The following is a 14548-nucleotide window of genomic DNA, read 5'->3' on the forward strand; positions in this document are numbered from 1 at the left end:
ACGACTTCTGCCAAAGTCGTTGCCTCTCCTTGTTCAGGCAGTGCTCGGCGTTCGACGTCACCGGTCTTCTAGCCATCATTGATCCATTTTTCATTTTCCATTGGTTTTGTCTTGTCTTCCCACACACCTGTTTTCAATCCCATTCATTACCTGTTGTGTATTTAACCCTCTGTTTCCCCTCATGTCTTTGTCAGAGATTGTTTATTGTCAGTGTAGTGTTTTCTGTTGTATCGGTGCACGACGGGTTTTCGTACCCATATTTGTTTATGTTCTTTTCCTGTTTAGTGTTGGAGCATGTTACTAGGACATTATTAAAGGACATTATTAAAAGACTCCATTTTACACTCCGTTTGAATAGAAATAGAATGAATAGGATGAGAGTCCCCATTCAAGTCAATGATTTGTCTGTTAATTTCTTCTATTTCTATGTGTTAAATCCCATCCGATAGGCGAAATCTAGATAGATAACTTTTGGAAAACTGGGCCTTTGCAGTAGGCCTACTGTTTGTTCGTCAAAGACATTTGTTGGACATGATGATTGGAATGCCAGTGGCTCAAGATGTACAGTGCCTTGCGAAAGTATTCGGCCCCCTTGAACTTTGCGACCTTTTGCCACCTTTCAGGCTTTAAACATAAAGATATAAAACTGTATTTTTTTGTGAAGAATCAACAACAAGTGGGACACAATCATGAAGTGGAATGACATTTATTGGATATTTCAAACTTTTTTAACAAATCAAAAACGGAAAAATTGGGCGTAAGTTAATACTTTGTAGCGCCACCTTTTGCTGCGATTACAGCTGTAAGTCGCTTGGGGTATGTCTCTATCAGTTTTGCACATCGAGAGACTGAAATTTTTTCCCATTCCTCCTTGCAAAACAGCTCGAGCTCAGTGAGGTTGGATGGAGAGCATTTGTGAACAGCAGTTTTCAGTTCTTTCCACAGATTCTCGATTGGATTCAGGTCTGGACTTTGACTTGGTCATTCTAACACCTGGATATGTTTATTTTTTAACCATTCCATTGTAGATTTTGCTTTATGTTTTGGATCATTGTCTTGTTGGAAGACAAATCTCCGTCCCAGTCTCAGGTCTTTTGCAGACTCCATCAGGTTTTCTTCCAGAATGGTCCTGTATTTGGCTCCATCCATCTTCCCATCAATTTGAACCATCTTCCCTATCCCTGCTGAAGAAAAGCAGGCCCAAACCATGATGCTGCCACCACCATGTTTGACAGTGGGGATGGTGTGTTCAGGGTGATGAGCTGTGTTGCTTTTACGCCAAACATAACGTTTTGCATTGTTGCCAAAAAGTTCAATTTTGGTTTCATCTGACCAGAGCACCTTCTTCCACATGTTTGGTGTGTCTCCCAGGTGGCTTGTGGCAAACTTTAAACAACACTTTTTATGGATATCTTTAAGAAATTGCTTTCTTCTTGCCACTCTTCCATAAAGGCCAGATTTGTGCAATATACGACTGATTGTTGTCCTATGGACAGAGTGTCCCACCTCAGCTGTAGAGCTCTGCAGTTCATCCAGAGTGATCATGGGCCTCTTGGCTGTATCTCTGATCAGTCTTCTCCTTGTATGAGCTGAAAGTTTAGAGGGACGGCCAGGTCTTGGTAGATTTGCAGTGGTCTGATACTCCTTCCATTTCAATATTATTGCTTGCACAGTGCTCCTTGGGATGTTTAAAGCTTGGGAAATCTTGTTGTATCCAAATCCGGCTTTAAACTTCTTCACAACAGTATCTCGGACCTGCCTGGTGTGTTCCTTGTTCTTCATGATGCTCTCTGCGCTTTTAATGGACCTCTGAGACTATCACAGTGCAGGTGCATTTATACGGAGACTTGATTACACACAGATGGATTGTATTTATCATCATTAGTCATTTAGGTCAACATTGGATCATTCAGAGATCCTCACTGAACTTCTGGAGAGAGTTTGCTGCACTGAAAGTAAAGGGGCTGAATAATTTTGCACGCCCAATTTTTCATTTTTTGATTTGTTAAAAAAGTTTGAATTATCCAATAAATGTTGTTCCACTTCATGATTGTGTCCCACTTGTTGTTGATTCTTCACAAAAAAATACAGTTTTATATCTTTGTTCGAAGCCTGAAATGTGGCAAAAGGTCGCAAAGTTCAAGGGGGCCGAATACTTTCGCAAGGCACTGTAAATACATTCATAGCCATTATACTCCTGAACCCTACTATCTGGCAACCTCCACATTCAGGTGCACTGTGTGTCTAGGTCTCTGAGGACAACATTAAACCATAGTTAAGCACCATCAAATTCAAGTGCTGGGATCCTCCCCTCACCCCCTGGTTATCGTGGACTGTTAACTGACTGAATGAGTGAAGATAGTTGTGGTTATGAGCTGCAGTTAGAGAAAAGGTCCCAACAGAGCCTGCAGTCTGCAGCATATTGTGATTTGCAGCCTCTCTCGCTCTCCTGTCTGCTAGCCTGGTGCACCTACTTAATTCTTTACCATCCAACACTTGACTGGGATTAATTTGCATTTTAAGTGACATTAATAGGTAAGTGGAATAAGCCCATAATAAATAAAATGTACGACGCATATCCAGCATAAAATGCATATACACACACGCTTGTGTGCACTCAGGCACACACACACACACACACACACACACGCACACACACACGCGCACGCACGCACGCGCACGCACGCACACGCACGCACACACACACACACACACACACACACACACACACACACACACACACACACAGAACAGAACAGAACAGAACAGAACAGAACAGAACAGAACAGAACAGAACAGAACAGAGATATGGGCTAGCTGGCATAACAAATCCCTTTCATGCGTAAACAAACTTCATTCCAGTAGTTGGTTATGAATATCTAAAAAAAAAGTGAGCCTGGGAAGGAGAGGAGAGATGGCATCAAAGCTGAAGAATCTGGAGCTCTGACTTTCTTTTAGATCCAAAGTGGTGTTGGAGAGGGGAACATGCTCAGAGGGCATAGCCGCATTAGAAACAGTTAAGAACAGGGCTCCATTGAACTGCCTAAATTACTTTGATTGTGGGATCTCTTTACAAAGTTAAACAGAGGAACGGTACAGTATATAACAAAGACCAGGAGGGGAGTCCGTTAATCTTCAAACAATTCCAAAATACTAACTGAACTGCGCAAGTGCATAGGCCTGTTGATGTATATATAAGTTGCCAAATAGCTAGAAGTGAGCTAAAACAGTAGAGAGCAGCATAGATGGGCATACTCACTGCAGTTATGCTCATCTGAGTTGTCTCCACAGTCGTTCTGGCTGTCACACCTCCAGTGGTCCGGGATACAGTTGTTATTCTCACAGCGAAATTCATGAGGTCCGCAGGTCTTTTCATCTTTTTTTTTTACATCAGGAAACAAACAAACAAACAAGCAGATGAAAATGGCTTCAAAAAGCATGAATATTAATGGTGGAGCTATTATGTTTATACATGTAATCATCATTTCCTCAGGGTTTCCTCGTAGTGCAAGCCTGACACCAAGTTCAAAACCTCCTTCATACTCGAGAGAGGCTACACAGTGTAGGATGAAATACCTGACTGTGCTGCCAACGGCTTAGATCTCCTAACAGAATCTATGACAAGTTTGCAATATTAAACACTTAGAAGCAAATAAAGTATTTGAAACAAATGTTTCAGAAAAGTATGTACAGTACCAGTCAAAAGTTTGGACACACAAGGATTTTTCATTATTTTACTATTTTCTACATTGTAGAATAATAGTGAAGACATCAAAACTATGAAATAACACATATAGAATCATGTGGTAACCAAAAAAGGGTTAAATAAATCTAAATATATTTTATTGGTGAAATTATTCAAAGTAATAAGCTTTGCACACTCCTGACATTTTCTCAACCAGCTTCATGAGGTAGTCACCTGGAATGCATTTAAAATACCGGTGTGCTTTGTTAAAAGTTAATTTGTGCAGTTTCTTTCCTTCTTAATGCGTTTGAGCCAATCAGCTGTGTTGGGACATGGGTAGGGTTGGTATACAGATGCTAGCCCTATTTGGTAAAAGACCAAGTCCATATTATGGCAAGAACAGCTCAAATAAGCGATCCGGAAAATGTCAAGAACTTTAAAAGTTTCTTCAAGTGCAGTCGCAAAAACCATTAAGTGCTATAATGAAACTGGCTTTCTTGAGGACCATCACAGGAAAGAAAAACCCAGAGTTACCTTTGTTGCAGAGGATAAGTTCATTATAGTTACCAGCCTTAGAAATTGCAGCATAAATAAATGCTTCACGGAGTTCAAGTAACAGACACACCTCAACATTAACTGCTCAGAGGAAACTGTGTGAATCAGGCCTTCATGGTCGAATTGCTGCAAATAAACCACTACTAAAGGACACCAATAAGAAGAAGACACATGCTTGGGCCAAGAAACACGAGCAATGGACATTAGACTGGTGGAAATCTGTCCTTTTGGTCTGATGAATCCAAGCGTGAGATTTTGGTTCCAACCGCTGTGTCTTTGTGAGAAGCAGAGTAGGTGAACGGATGATCTCCACAAGTGTGGTTCCCACCGTGAAGCATGGAGGAGGAGGTGTGATGGTGTGGGAGTGCTTTGCTGGTGACACTGTCTGTGATTTATTTAGAATTCAAGGCACACTTAACCAGCATAGCTACCACATCATTCTGCAGCAATATGCCATCCCATCTGGTTTGTTCAACAGGACAATGACCCAAAACACACCTCCAGACTGTGTAAGGGCTATTTGACCAAGGAGAGTGATGGAATGCTGAATCAGATGACCTGGCCTTCACAATCACCCGACCTCAACCCAATTGAGATGGTTTGGGATGAGTTGGACCGCAGAGTGAAGGAAAAGCAGCCAACAAGTGCTCAGCATATGCGGGAACTCCTTCAAGACTGTTGGAAAAGGTGGTTGGGAGAATGCCAAGAGTGTGCAAAGCTGTGATCGAGGCAAAGGGTAACTATTTTGAAGAATCTCAAATATATTTTGATATATGTTTAACACTTTTTTGGTTACTACATGATTCCATATGTCTTCACTATTATTCAACAATGCAGAAAATAGTAAATATAAAGAAAGACCCTTGAGAATAGGTGTTCTAAAACTTTTGACCGGGAGAGTATATTTTTGGGAATATACTTTTATTTCACTATCCTAATTATCCTCTATATTGCACTAAATTATTATTACTTTTTCTGTTGGTGTATAATGCGCCCCCCTAATATTATGAAATGTACTCTAAAACTGTACTACAACTGAACAGCATTTAGGAAATGTTCATGAACATTTTACAACTTCTAAAATAAATACATTATTTAGTTAGCAGCAATTATTAGCTTACATCTTGTTTTGAACTTAATAAGAGCTAGTATCTAACAAAACAACCAATACTGAGTGAAGAAAATATTGATATTGTGCTGTTCGATATTACCAAAGACAATGGCAACCTATCTATCCACTCAAATAACCATTGGGATGAGATGAAGAGGAAAACAACATAATTACCTCTCCACAAAGGTGGGAGAAGACTACATGCTGAACCTTGTTCTCTCCCTTCTTTAGATGTGAGCATAGCTAAAATCATTGAATGCTTCATCCAGTGGAAGACAACGGCTTTAAAGTATAACAACTCAGTTGAGGGACTTCCTAGCAGTATTGTGTCTCAGAACAAAAGGCGTTCAAGTTAGCGCAGATGCTCTCCAGTAGGCTACACAGTTTAAAGTAATAGCCAGTGGAAGATATACTGCCCTACCAAGTAAAAAGGCAGTAACTGCTCATTTGGGAGAAAATTTGTAAATGTCATTTTTGTTACATTAAATACATGCTTAGTCATGTGGACAAATATCCTGCCTCTATTGTATTTTGTTTTGGAGAAAACGGGGCTAATGTTAGCAGCAATTGCCTAAAGTTACTGTGAGCAGTTACTGCCTATTGGGGGGGGGTGTACGGCACCGGTGTTTCAGTGCCATACACACTACTGACAAGTCTGACAACCTGTGGTGATAAACTACCAGTAGGCATTCTCTATGGCTGCTTCAACTCAATCAGTACAAAGCAGATGAGAATGTGCCCATGTGTAAAATTTATTCATCTCCTCATCACAATTTCAACCAAGCCTCAATAAAACTTAGAACTTATTTGAATTACGATTTAAGCGCTCCCCCACTCACCACAATTAGCTTCATCTGACCCGTCTGTGCAGTCTGGGTCCTCATCACACACCCACAGCTTGGAGATGCAGTGCATGGAGGCCTTGCACTGGAACTGATCTGGGGAACAGGTGCTCTCCGCTGTGGAGAGGAGGGGGTCCAGGTTTACACCAGGCCAAGGAGGGGAGGGAAGGAGAGAGGAAGGGAGAGAGAGATCGAGAAAGAGAGAAAAACAGAGAGAAAGTGAGATGGAGGGATCGATGGAGGGGAGAGGGAGTTAGAGAGAGAGAGAGCGAGAGCGAGCGAGACCAAGAGAGGGAGAGAGTGGTATAAGGATTGAGAGATGAACAAACAACACTATTATTGACAGAATGTTAACAGAAGAACAGCCTGGATAAACAGGCCAGCTGTGTAAAATACATATAATTTACAGAGGCAGGAACAAAGAGAAGACATGCTGCGGTAATAACAAGTATTACTATACTTTACGGATGTAATCATAATAATTATAGTTACATTATTATTATCAGCCTCTGGCACAGAAATAACTGATTTGCAAACAGGGTAACACAATAAACAGTTAAACTGATATACTGTATATGCAGTCTAGACAATCGAAGTCAGACACTATACCAACTGTGGTATAGTATCACTGCATACCAAAAGCAACAGCAGTTGTCTTCTGTTCCGTTATTTACCTTCCATTATCACAGTTGCCCCTACAGATGTAGGATCTTAATTTGATCACCATGTTGCAGGATAACTTTTCTGCAATGCAGGACATTTAAAACTTGTAGTGTATTTGAGTTTTAAAATGGCCCCTGAAGTTTGTTATTTCCACTTTGACATTTCAGACTGATTTTCCTTTACGAAAAATGTATCAACCCCTAAATAAATGGCCATCAATTACAATCCACATTTCCTGTTACTGCAGGATTATTTTCCTTCTCTAGCAAACTGGCTCAAGTTAAGATCCCACATCTGTACCATTATCTTTTGATTGGCACAGTACTTCTGAAAATATATTTTACATTTACACATTTAAATATACAGTCTAATTCAAGGGGAGAACGCCTCTCTCCTTAATCAAGGCTTTTATACTGACTCTCACTCCATAGTGACATTCACTCCATCTTGAAACCAGGCAGGCAAAACAAATATATTTGTCTGACGTATAATGCTACTGCTGATAGCTAGAGTTACCATAACAGAAGGGAAATACCTCTCACTATTATGTTCTCTCTTTCACTGTCTAATTCAATTATAGCTAATCCTCTCACACAGGGAAAGCGCTAATCAAGCATGCCTTTGGAATACCTAATCACTACCTGACTCAATATTATTTAAGGCAGCACCTAAGGGTAGACTGTCTGAGTTTTACTATAAATTCACTGGTCTCAACTTGTCAGATACCACCGTTAAACCTTCACATAATAAGTTCCATCTCACTCTTCCTTGGGGGAAAAAGCTATAAAGCAGAAAATAATCTTAGAGAAAAAGTCTAGCCTAAGTTAAAAAGTAATCCTAAAGATTCCTTAAACAATCCGTCAGGTACTAATACAGAAGGTTCTTCTTCTTACGACATTCTGTCTCATCCTCTCCATCTCCACAGTCGTCCTGTCCGTTACAGCGGAGGTTTAGAGGGATACACTTCTGTTTCCGGGTGCATTTCAACTGCCCTGACAGACAGATGTACGTCTCTGAAAGACAAAATGGAGAAGAAGAGGTAGAACCGATGGAGCATCCATTGAAGGTGAAAAGCATCCATCAAAGAAAATGTAGGACAAAAGGGCACCTTAAGATAAAGTGAAAGTAATGTTGGCTAAGCCAAAAACAAGCTAATAACATGTTTTACAATGCTTTGAAATTAAAGCACATTCCCACATGGGCTTTTTATTGTGACAGAAATCAATACTTAAATTGCAACAAAAAGCATTAAAAGGTATCAAGCAATAAGAAAGGTATGAAGCTGCTGGCTTCTGTCTTATGTTCTCATCAACAGGTTTGATGTGAAGGACAGTAACAACCACAGTCGTCTTCTTTAATCGATATGCTACTGTGGCCAGATATCAACAGATTACAGACTCCGCAATTTGACTTCACCCATCTACTTGCATGGGAATGCAACATCCCCAGTCTTCCTCCTTACCACAGTTGGCCTCATCTGAGTTGTCTCCACAGTCGTTCTCTCCATCACAGATGAAGGGAGGAAGAGCACAGAGGCCAGTGCCACACTGGAACCTCCCAGGCTGACATTTGAATTCAGCTGCATGAAAATGTATTAGCAACGTTATGTCAGGGAATGCAAACCAGCTAATTACAGTACTTGTACACTGAACATTATGTATGATCATGTATGGTGATAAACTACACATTTGTAATCTAAAAAAATACTTAATGACTTAATGTAAAACAGCATTTCTGAAACTATCCCTCAAATAAAACATGTGTAACTAAGTAGCAAATGTTAGCAAGCATTTAATACATATTCCACATTTCAAAATATACAGCAATTATCCTGTAATCCTAATTTGAGAGATCACAGTAAAAGATCACAGCAATAAAGTAAGTCAAATGTAATAAAAAATATAGTTTCAAAGGTTGAGTTATAAATATTAAAAACTTTTTTTGAAAGTTAACTGAGAAGTAGGTATTGGTCTGAAGCTAAAAAAAAGAAAGTAAATTCACATGAGCATCACAGCGACTACTCCACCCATACTCTACCAAGGCTTTACAACACACAGCTTTAAAGTACTAAAGTAGCCATGTTGGTCTATTGTACTTCAAACAATGTGTATGCAGGCTGTTTAGGATTCCGTTAGTAAGTTTGGTAGGCTACCCATCAGCTCCATGAATTTGCACAGCTTTGGAAGGGATTACCATGACCAACGGTCAAAGGGAATTTGACTGCAGTCATGACTCGCAACCACCTTTTTTTTTTTTTCTACCTTTAACTAGGCAAGTCAGTTAAAGAACAAATTCTTATTTTCAATGACAGCCTAGGAACAGTGGGTTAACTGCCTGTTCAGGGGCAGAACAACAGATTTGTACTTTGTCAGCTCAGGGATTTGAACTTGCAACCTTTAAATTACTAGTCCAACTCTCTAACCACTAGGCTACCCTGTTTGCCCCAAGTGTGGTGGTCATATGTTTACCGTGACAGCACTATCCAGGTTTCCCAAAAGCATCTTATTAAGGCTAAGTTTATCATTAGATCCTTCGTAGGCGCATCATTAAATCTCAGAGCTGTTTCCCAAAACAATTCTTACTAAAGTTGCACTTGAAAACAATTGTTATTTACCGGATGCACGAACAGCAATATTTCCGTTTTGTCACCAAAGCCCCATATAATACCCACCATTGCGACCTGTACGCTCTCGTTGGCTGGCCCTCGCTTCATACTCGTCGCCAAACCCACTGGCTCCATGTCATCTACAAGTCCCCCCTTATCTCAGCTCACTGGTCTCACATCACCCACCTGTAGCACGCGCTCCAGCAGGTATATCTCTCTGGTCACCCCCAAAACCAATTATTTCTTTGGCCGCCTCTCCTTCCAGTTCCCTGCTGCCAATGACTGGAACGAACTACAAAAATCTCTGAAACTGGAAACACTTATCTCACTCACTAGCTTTAAGCACCAGCTGTCGGAGCAGCTCACAGATTACTGCACCTGTACATAGCCGATCTATAATTTAGCCCAAACAACTACCTCTTTCCCTACTGTATTTATTTTATTTTATTTATTTATTTTGCTCCTTTGCACCCCATTATTTTTATTTCTACTTTGCACATTCTTCCACTGCAAATCTACCATTCCAGTGTTTTACTTGCTATATTGTATTTACTTTGCCACCATGGCCTTTTTTTTGCCTTTTACCTCCCTTATCTCACCTCATTTGCTCACATCGTATATAAACCTGTTTCTACTGTATTATTGACTGTATGTTTGTTTTACTCCATGTGTAACTCTGTGTTGTTGTATGTGTCGAACTGCTTTGCTTTATCTTGGCCAGGTTGCAATTGTAAATGAGAACTTGTTCTCAACTTGCCTACCTGGTTAAATAAAGGTGAAATAAAATTTAAAATACATTTAAAAAAATGTCAGACTCATGTGTTGATCTAGCTAACTAGCTAGCCAGCATGTAGACACAGTGCATTGCACAGCAGATGTGTTGCTTGTATGTGCATTGGCCGGGTTTAGATTCAACATAGCTAACTGTTTCTTTGCAAGAAAATGTATAGCTACAGTTTGTGTTGTAAGAGGCTGCTTTTTATTGATGAAATGATGACATAGCTAATCCAGCCAGTTTGACTGCATGAATTATAAATTAGCAAAGTTTGGTGTTGACTATGAACTTTACTTAGCTAGCTCTGTTTTATGGAAGAATTTAGCTAACTAAGATATATTGTCGACATTGAGTTGTGGTTGGTGCACCATCTATACAGCCATAGCACAGTCTCGTTAGCTTGTAACTACTGCCTAGTTGGCTAGCTAACAGGCTATGATAGTGGCCAAGGACGTTTGCTAGCTTATTTTGGTTGTGCTCTGATTTAGTTTACACAGATGACTTCAGCCATATGAAAAACCTATTGGAAAATAGCTAGCTAACTTCCTTTGCTTGTAGCTAGCTTCTCATCCGACTGGTGTTAGCTAGCTACAGCTGCTAGCAACAGAGTTGTTGATCCCGGTTTTAGAACTCTGAGCCTTGGCTAAATTATGTTAGCATTGTCAGAAATGCTACAAAACGAAAGCACATTGTTGGTTCTTAATATACAGAAATGGGCAACTGAGAATGAGAAATTATACATTTTATCAAAAATGATTCAGTCCAAAAGGTGGCAAGTCTATAGACGCTGTATTCTCGTTCTTATCCTATGCCTAAATGTTGAGCTCGGTCGAGGCAAGTAATTATCTTTCTTTCCTAATGCTAACAACCTTGTGAAAAATCCGGTACGTGGTTCTCAGTAATAGCCGGACATCTCATGACAAGAGGCGGGGAGAGTGTTGACAGTTTTATCGACATTGGTGTCACAATGGATTAAATATGATGGAAGCAACATTTTAATTTAACACTGAGCTACAAGGAAGTCAGGAAGTCCAGTAATGCATAGTTGGTATGAAATTAAAAAACATGTTACTCACGACAGTCAGCAGGCTCATCTGATCCATCGCCACAATCATCCACAGTGTCACACTTCCACCAGAAAGGAATACACTCGTCGGTTCCACAGCGGAACTACAGAACACACAAATTAACTAGACAGAATTCTAACTTATCCCAAAAAACTGTTGTTCAAACAAAAGGAAAACATACAACACTACTATTTTCATGGGACTTAAGCTGCAGAAGCATGGCAGGAGAGAAGAGACAGTGTGATAAACAAGGAGAAAGGGAATGAAAACAACAGATCTGCCTTGAGGGAAAACAGAATAGAATAACAGACTATGCAAAAAGAGTTACCATATCTACAAGTGCTGAGGAGTGTGAGAAGAGATAGACACTGACCTGACTTGCAGTGCAGTTGGAGAGGCAGGTCTTGTTGTCAGCAGCAAGGTAGAAATTAGTTGGACAAGCACACTTGTGTTCCCCGCCAGGAGAAAGGAGACACAAGTGGCTACATCCTCCATTGGCCACCTGACACTGGTGCTTGGGCACTGTACAGAGAGAGGGGGGGAGAGAGAAAGAGAGGGTGGGGGAGAACAAATCCGAAAGTACAGCATAATTAAATAGAACATTAGCTACATTCTTAATACCATACCCTATATAATCGCATCCTATATAATAATATCATAAACTATATAATAGTAATAACCTATGTAACCATACAGCATATGACCATGTCTTTGGGTTGGCAGGTGGGTAAGTGAGGGGACTACTGTGTTGGGTGGGTTACTCTACCTTCAGGTTGGCGTAGTGAATGGTAAACCTTGACAGATTTGATAGCTTGCCAGGAGTTGAGCAGCTCAATTCCTTGGGCCCCAGTAGTTTTATGTGCTCGTCGGAGTGACTTGGATTTCCCATCTGTCCAGTAGACAAAGTCCTCAAACAGTGTCAGACCCATCACCCCCTGAATGTGATCATAGGACACTGGAGAGAGACATAATACAAAACAGTAGACCCATCATGAGTTGATGAGAAAAGTGAGAGAACACCATACACATGTAATTGAGGTGGCTTAGCAATCACACTTGTGTGATGAGTAACCTAGCCTGAGACCTCAAGACTTGTGTTAGCTCCCAATCTAATGCCTAGGCTTTGGCTCAGCTGAAATGGTATTGTGGTGAGCAGGATACCCATGTAGAAACCCTGATTAATCACATATTCTTATAGTGGAAAAAGTCCAACATTATATTCTTCCTTACCTTTGTGTCTCTGTGAGCCGTCTATGTTGGCGAACAGAATGTGGTTGTCATCTGCCCAGTACAGCCTCTTGTTAGTGTAATCTATAGTGAGGGCAGTGGGGCTGTAGATCTCTTTGTCGATGATAACAGCATGCCCTCGACCATCCATACCCACACGACTGATGTGAGGGGATTCACAGCAGTCCACCCAGAATGCATACCTACACATGGAGGAATGTGGAGAGGTCTTACAAGGTGTCTCTTACAAAACATCATTAGAATGCTAGGTTAACATTAGGAAAATGACAATGAAAAAACAAAATTAGTATTCAGTGCTATAAAAACCCTCAGGTGCAAAAGTATACTGCTCAGTATATCATCACATTGTACATTTACATTTGAGTAATTTAGCAGTCACTCTTATCCAGAGTCAATTTTGAATATTACATTTGCTTAACAATGTGCCAAGTAATTCCGTAAGGGAGGGGTCACCAATTGGTGATTTGACACGTAAATAACCTTTCTTCTAGATTGAGCCCTAACATAAACATACCTTAATGACAAGCCTCCTGTTTGCTGAAAGTCGGACAGTCCAGCTTAGTGTGTAGTCGTGCTTGAGTGTTTGTTTAAGTTGTCAGTGGGGTTAGGGTTAGAGGTCCCAATTGTCTGATACAGTACCCTGACTGTGGATCCAGGACCAGGTCAGTGGTGTTAGGGTTAGAGGTCAATGTGTCTGATACAGTGCCCTGACTGTGGATCCAGGGCCAGGTCAGTGGGGTTAGGGTTAGAGGTCAATGTGTCTGATACAGTACCCTGACTGTGGATCCAGGGCCAGGTCAGTGGGGTTAGAATTAGAGGTCAATGTGTCTGATACAGTGCCCTGACTGTGGATCCAGGGCCAGGTCAGTGGGGTTAGGGTTAGAGGTCAATGTGTCTGATACAGTACCCAGACTGTGGATCCAGGGCCAGGTCAGTGGTGTTAGGGTTAGAGGTCAATGTGTCTGATACAGTACCCTGACTGTGGATCCAGGGCCAGGTCAGTGGGGTTAGGGTTAGAGGTCAATGTGTCTGATACAGTACCCTGACTGTGGATCCAGGGCCAGGTCAGTGGGGTTAGGGTTAGAGGTCAATGTGTCTGATACAGTACCCTGACTGTGGATCCAGGGCCAGGTCAGTGGGGTTAGGGTTAGAGGTCAATGTGTCTGATACAGTACCCTGACTGTGGATCCAGGGCCAGGTCAGTGGTGTTAGGGTTAAAGGTCAATGTGTCTGATACAGTACCCTGACTGTGGATCCAGGGCCAGGTCAGTGGGGTTAGGGTTAGAGGTCAATGTGTCTGATACAGTACCCTGACTGTGGATCCAGGGCCAGGTCAGTGGGGTTAGGGTTAGAGGTCAATGTGTCTGATACAGTACCCTGACTGTGGATCCAGGGCCAGGTCAGTGGGGTTAGGGTTAGAGGTCAATGTGTCTGATACAGTACCCTGACTGTGGATCCAGGGCCAGGTCAGTGGGGTTAGGGTTAGAGGTCAATGTGTCTGATACAGTACCCTGACTGTGGATCCAGGGCCAGGTCAGTGGTGTTAGGGTTAAAGGTCAATGTGTCTGATACAGTACCCTGACTGTGGATCCAGGGCCAGGTCAGTGGGGTTAGGGTTAGAGGTCAATGTGTCTGATACAGTACCCTGACTGTGGATCCAGGGCCTGGTCAGTGGGGTTAGGGTTAGAGGTCAATGTGTCTGATACAGTACCCTGACTGTGGATCCAGGGCCAGGTCAGTAGGGTTCCTGATACCAGTGCTGACCAGGACAGAGGGGTACAAGCCGTTAGCTTTAGACACCTCCAGGCTCTTCCTCTCGATGTCACACCAGTACAGGTTTTTTCCTATCCAATCCAGGGCCAGTGCACTGGGGACCGCAGTCCGATGAACTATCTGGTGGGAAAGAGAGAGGGAGATAAAAAACTAGCAATGACAACAACAACAACCAAAACATTCATCATATGATTAATGTCCAAAACATATGAAAGATATGAAAA

At 41.5% G+C, this 14548-nt stretch overlaps 1 protein-coding gene across 1 annotated transcript in view; it reads right to left on the bottom strand.

The window, feature by feature from the left end:
• LOC118385852 (low-density lipoprotein receptor-related protein 1B-like) overlaps positions 1-14548 on the bottom strand; it is a 359442-nt gene that overhangs the window by 57420 nt on the left and 287474 nt on the right. Inside the window, exons 59-67 of the mRNA XM_052521799.1 lie at positions 14263-14444; positions 12534-12733; positions 12070-12258; positions 11677-11825; positions 11313-11406; positions 8319-8435; positions 7750-7869; positions 6191-6310; positions 3260-3376 (exon numbers count right to left, since the gene is read on the bottom strand). Of these exons, the coding sequence (XP_052377759.1) occupies positions 3260-3376; positions 6191-6310; positions 7750-7869; positions 8319-8435; positions 11313-11406; positions 11677-11825; positions 12070-12258; positions 12534-12733; positions 14263-14444 (1288 nt within the window). The remainder of the gene's footprint in view (positions 1-3259; positions 3377-6190; positions 6311-7749; positions 7870-8318; positions 8436-11312; positions 11407-11676; positions 11826-12069; positions 12259-12533; positions 12734-14262; positions 14445-14548) is intronic.

This window comes from Oncorhynchus keta, chromosome 7 (assembly GCF_023373465.1).
Source record: "Oncorhynchus keta strain PuntledgeMale-10-30-2019 chromosome 7, Oket_V2, whole genome shotgun sequence".
In the NCBI taxonomy this organism is placed as follows: Eukaryota; Metazoa; Chordata; class Actinopteri; order Salmoniformes; family Salmonidae; genus Oncorhynchus; species Oncorhynchus keta.